The sequence below is a fragment of the Corvus brachyrhynchos genome, unplaced genomic scaffold, assembly GCF_000691975.1.
Source record: "Corvus brachyrhynchos isolate BGI_N302 unplaced genomic scaffold, ASM69197v1 scaffold646, whole genome shotgun sequence".
Classification (NCBI taxonomy): domain Eukaryota; kingdom Metazoa; phylum Chordata; class Aves; order Passeriformes; family Corvidae; genus Corvus; species Corvus brachyrhynchos.
Genome location: NW_008238401.1, coordinates 245289 through 250655, shown reverse-complemented (window position 1 = coordinate 250655; position 5367 = coordinate 245289). Strand labels below are relative to the sequence as shown.

The 5367-nt window shown below is 42.5% G+C and overlaps 1 protein-coding gene across 1 annotated transcript in view; it reads right to left on the bottom strand.

The window, feature by feature from the left end:
• LRP3 (LDL receptor related protein 3) overlaps window positions 1-5344 on the bottom strand; it is a 37546-nt gene extending 32202 nt beyond the window's left edge. The window contains exons 1-2 of the mRNA XM_017736424.1: window positions 4136-5344; window positions 703-750 (exon numbers count right to left, since the gene is read on the bottom strand). Of these exons, the coding sequence (XP_017591913.1) occupies window positions 703-750; window positions 4136-4142 (55 nt within the window). The 5' untranslated portion in view covers window positions 4143-5344. The remainder of the gene's footprint in view (window positions 1-702; window positions 751-4135) is intronic.
• Between the last annotated feature and the right edge of the window lie 23 nt (window positions 5345-5367).

The following is a 5367-nucleotide window of genomic DNA, read 5'->3' as shown; positions in this document are numbered from 1 at the left end:
GGGACAGCGATCCCTGGCCTTGGCTGACACCGGGACAGCGATCCCTGGCCTTGGCTGACACCGGGACAGCGATCCCTGGCCTTGGCTGACACCGGGACAGCGATCCCTGGCCTTGGCTGACACCGGGACAGTGCTCCCTGGCCTTGGCTGACCCCGGGACAGCGATCCCTGGCCTTGGCTGACCCCGGGACAGCGATCCCTGGCCTTGGCTGACCCCGGGACAGCGATCCCTGGCCTTGGCTGACCCCGGGACAGCGATCCCTGGCCTTGGCTGACACCGGGACAGTGATCCCTGGCCTTGGCTGACACCGGGACAGCGATCCCTGGCCTTGGCTGACACTGGGACAGCGATCCCTGGCCTTGGTGACACCGGGACAGCGATCCCTGGCCTTGGCTGACACTGGGACAGCGATCCCTGGCCTTGGCTGACAGTGGGACAGCGATCCCTGGCCTTGGCTGACACTGGGACAGCGATCCCTGGCCTTGGCTGACACTGGGACAGCGATCCCTGGCCTTGGCTGGCACCAGGAAAAAGCCCAGGAAGACTTAAAAGTCCCAAACTTCTAAAGATGTCATTGGTAGTCTGTCTTAAACAAACGTCATTTAAAAAGTCTCTCTTTCATTAGAATATCTCTTTGTATGGGGAAGAAACAGTAACAGCTCAAATGAACAGTAAATACAAATAAGAAAAGTATGTCTTACCTAATGACGTAACAGCGCTTTCTATTTTCCCAGTCAGGAAGAGATTCACTGTGTAAAGACAGAAAATAATGTTCACAGAAGTTCTACTGGTACTGGGTGGCAGTCAGCAGTTAACCATTCCTAGGTGTTTGCTGGGGTGTTAGCATAAATGTATTGCAGTTTTCCAACAAGAACTTTGCTTATCGGCACAGGCAAGTCATGTAATCAATTATTATCCTTCACTACAGTGAACTAAAACAAGTCACCAGCAATCCAAGTTTAGTATCTGTGAAACATGCTACCAAAAGAAACAACTGACAATCTATTCTAAATTATCTTCCACAGGATTTATTTTAATTGAGGAACACAGAAGAACAATCACACTAAAACATTTATCATCACAGCTAGTGACTTCACCTGTTTAAATGCTGGATAACTAATGCAATTATTACTTAAATACATCTCTTCTGAATAAAGCAAGGTGACATTTACTCCTCAGGTAAATGTCACCTTGAAAATCAACTGCTAAAGCTAACATGATTGCCTTGACTAAGCAAAAGCAATGAAGTTTTCAACAAGGTCCACTACTACAATCAAAACAGGATGAGGCAATACTTGCAGTACATATCAGACTTGCAAATTAAGTTCCGAAGACTCTTCACTTTCTGAAAAATCTCCTCTCACAGTGTATACCACTAAAGTGATCTGGAAAGAGTAGTTATTGCCAAAAAAAATTTGTCATGTGTCATTGTTGCTCCAGAAGTCAGCATTAACGTGTAATTCCATATTAGTTTCCCCATACATTCTTTAAGCCACTTCTCTAAAAATTACAGCATGTTTCACTGACTGCTCTCATTTCAACTGTAATCTGTAATCTACAAAAATAGACTATTAGTAAAATGACAAATGCTTAAAAGAATTAGAAAGGTTTAAAACGTTATCAAAAACTTAACTTACAACATCCCAGCCCAAGCACTCACTCTGGCTTTGTTTTGCATGTGTTAAGTCCTAAATCTTTTAATAGGTAATCTCTTGGCAAGAATTTAGTTAAAAACATCATTAAACAATCAACAATAGGAGAAGAGAGGAAGAGAAACCGTCCCCGTTCCCAACAGTCACTTAGGAAGCAGCTGACAACACTATTTATGTCTCAGTGTGGGCCCCCATTGTCTTCTACACTGTCTAAACACATCACAAAACAATGACCCTTGCCCTGACTACCTTCTGGTATAACTCAAACCAGCACAAGAGGTACAAAAAGTACCAGACACTAAAGGGGTGGAAGCAAAAAACAATCCCTTAGCTTTCCAGTTCAGGCCCAGTCACGTTTTTCAGTCACGACAGTGCAGCAGCCCAGGCGCCTACAGCTGTCCCTCCCAACTTATGTCTGGCTATCCACAATTTGGATTTTCTCCTTCCTGAAGCCAGAACTTTTTGCAGACAGTGATTTTGGAAGGACTGCTACAGACCTCAGGTCGAGGCCAGGCCCTGCAAAACAGAGACAAAGACTGCTCCTGGCATCACTCATCACAGACTTCAGGGCACTACCACAGGGACAAGGGCAGTGACTTCTCCCTTGTAAGTGGTCTTGGGACTGAGCTTTTAGGAACACACAAAAGAAGGAGGGGAACTAAATGGCAGTGTATGTAATGCTACAGTTTGAGGAGAAACACACCTGAACCACAGATTTGTGTTAATAAGCATTAATATAATGTTCAAAGGACTTTAACAGCATTTTATTACATAATTAGTGTACAGTAACATTTGTTATATGATAATAACAATGTGCCATATAATTATTTCTTCTTTCACTATGCTAGCTTGCTCCGTTAGGTGAGTAAGCCTACCTAGGAGCAACAATATCATCCTGTACCAGGAAACAACACAGCTCTGTTAACTCTGGCAAAGCAGCACATCCATTTGTGACAAACTCTGGATCACAGCAGTAACAGCAACACAACATTTCCTCACACAATATTAAAGTGCCACTATTTCTGTAACCATAGTAATATAGTCATAAAGACTGAGATGAAATTAATCCATGATTATGTCACAAATTTGTATTCATGAGAATTAAAAGACTTGGTTTTGCTCCAAAGAAAGTACATGAATATACTCTGCGTAACTATTATCAGTACAACTGAAAGCAGTGTTTGAAGATACATTGTATGGAAAAGTCTGGGTATAATCTTTCCATAATCTTTCTTCATGTTTCCTACCTGAATACTCCCAACAGCCATAAGAGAACACAAGCTCTGAAGCAGAGGTTTCCTCACATGGCTTAAAAGGGGCCCCTATGCCCTTTAAGTGGGCATAGGGGCCCCTTATAAGTAGGATAAAGACATGGGGCATAATAGAGTGGAACTAGCCAACTCAGAGCTACATTACTGAAGACTGTTAAACAGAGAGCCCTAGTTTACTACCAGAAATACAGTTATAGGCAGCCTTGCGCATCACACCTGGAAGATACCTAAGAAAGAGAACCCTGAAAAATACTCATTTATCTCTGCAAAAAACTTTTATTGGCTGCAGTTGCGAGTTCTTTGCTCTCATTTTCAAACCCTTTTATACCAAGAAATAAGCAAAAACAGTTCTTCAAAATAAAATCTAAGTCTCACATCAGATACTTTCCCAATCAACTGAACAAGCTTACAGTGTCCAATATCCATTTTGCTCACTCAAGACCATCAAATCAAACCACAAGAGCACTGTAAACCAGTACTCAGCTCTCAAAACTGTCAGAGGCCCGTAAGAAAGAACAGCTATTCCCTGCTGATTTTCTTGTCTCTTGTCAAAACAAAACCTTGTCAAAATAAAAACAGGTGAGAGACTAGAGTATTCGAAAGTTTTCTAGATGCTCTTTTTCTTAACTATTGAGCAATTATGGGAAAGCCAGAAAAAAACCCCAGAAGTGGTTCAGTTGGCTTGAACTCCATGCAGGAAACTTACTGTGCCATTCATCTGGATTGCTAAATAATTCTCAGGGTGAGGTTTTCATCTGGGAAAGCAGCTATTTGGATCAAAAGGGAAATTTACATCTTGGCACCTCCAAACCAACTGACAGCTACCAGGCTTTTTCCACACCCAGGAGAGACATCAGCTTCACTGATTCCTTCTTATTTGATAACTTTCTATGTCCTCCAGAACTTCTCAAGAATGATAAACAAAATGGCTTCACAGAAGAACAGTTGAAACAAACCCAGTTCCAGTCTTTGGAGCAGTAGTTTACAGATGAGGTCACACAGCAATGGTCACTGGCAGTGCATTGATACAGACACCAAACACCCACACATAGGCCATGGGAAAACAAGAAAACAATGGCAAGAAACAAGAATCAAAAACAAGGATGAAAGGAAAGGATGGACAAGCAGGAAATAAAATACAAAAATAGTTAAAGTAGCAGCATTGTATTCTTATGGGTTCACTGAAGCAAAATACCTTACAAGCTTCCCACCTCTCATGTTTCTCAACTTCCACTACTGTCAGTTGTGCAAGGAATAGGAATAAAACATTCCAGCTGAAAAGAAGAGCCAGACAGTGAAATTCTAGAAGTCATAGAAAGCAGAAATCTACTAAACTTTCAACCTGACCTCACCCACACCTAAATACAAGAAGTGTTCTCACTTCAGCTCTGGAGTTTACATAATCTGTTATTATCTCATTAGTCATTTCAACAATAATCATGCTATTTCTGTCATATAACAAAAGGTTTAACAAAGGCCTGACTGGGCCACAAAAAAAAAAACCCCAAAACACCTCTAAACAAAATGAAAAAAAAAAACCAAAAACATCCCCTCCCAAAACAATAACAAATTCAGAGAGAGACACATTGAAAATTTGTATCTTTCTCTAACTTTAAATAAACAATGGAGCAGACATTATCCTCATGCTGTGCACATCTCTGAAAACCCATTAAGACTCTGAAAAAACAAGAGTTGTACTACCTGGATGTTCAAACTGTTTTGTAGTTTAGCTAGCTTTTGACATTGTACTTATGTTAATTAAAATAGATACATTTGAAATAGCCAGAGTAAGCTTTAAACTTCAACTTCCTACAAGTACTGATGTTAAGGAAGCACTTTTACAAAAACAGAACAAGCACTCTGGCCACAGATATCCCTTTCTGATCGTTTACATAACAAATAGTAACTGTCACTTAGGATTATTAAAAATTAACTCTAATCCACTGCATTAGCAAAGAGATGTGAGGTTAACACATTCTGGATCAAGGAGCTGTGACAGTTTACCAAGTAAGTGTCTGGTGGGCTCAGTGCAGCCCCAGCACTGCCCAGCTGCATCCGGTGCGCCTGACTACGCTGCCCCACCAGAACCCTCTGGCAGGGCGCAGGAACGGAGCAGTCAGCTCTAGTAACTCCTAATTTCACGTGTCCCTGTTAAATGCGCGGGGCCTATCGTTCGCTCGTTCTAGTCACAGGCGCCAACGTTTCTGCCTAACAAAAAACATCTCCGCTGACAGAACGGGCTGACAGACTGGAAACCAGTAATACGCTTCATCACGCAGCCATAACTTAACACCTGCTGAGAAGCAGAGCGGAGAGCAACGGCTTCAAGCAAAAGGGAGGGAGGAGAGCAGAATATGGCAGAGACACGGAGGGAGAGAAAATGTTTTTTCCCGCTGGCACTCAAGAGAAGGGCCGGGCAGGCACGCAGCGGGGCCGAGCGCCG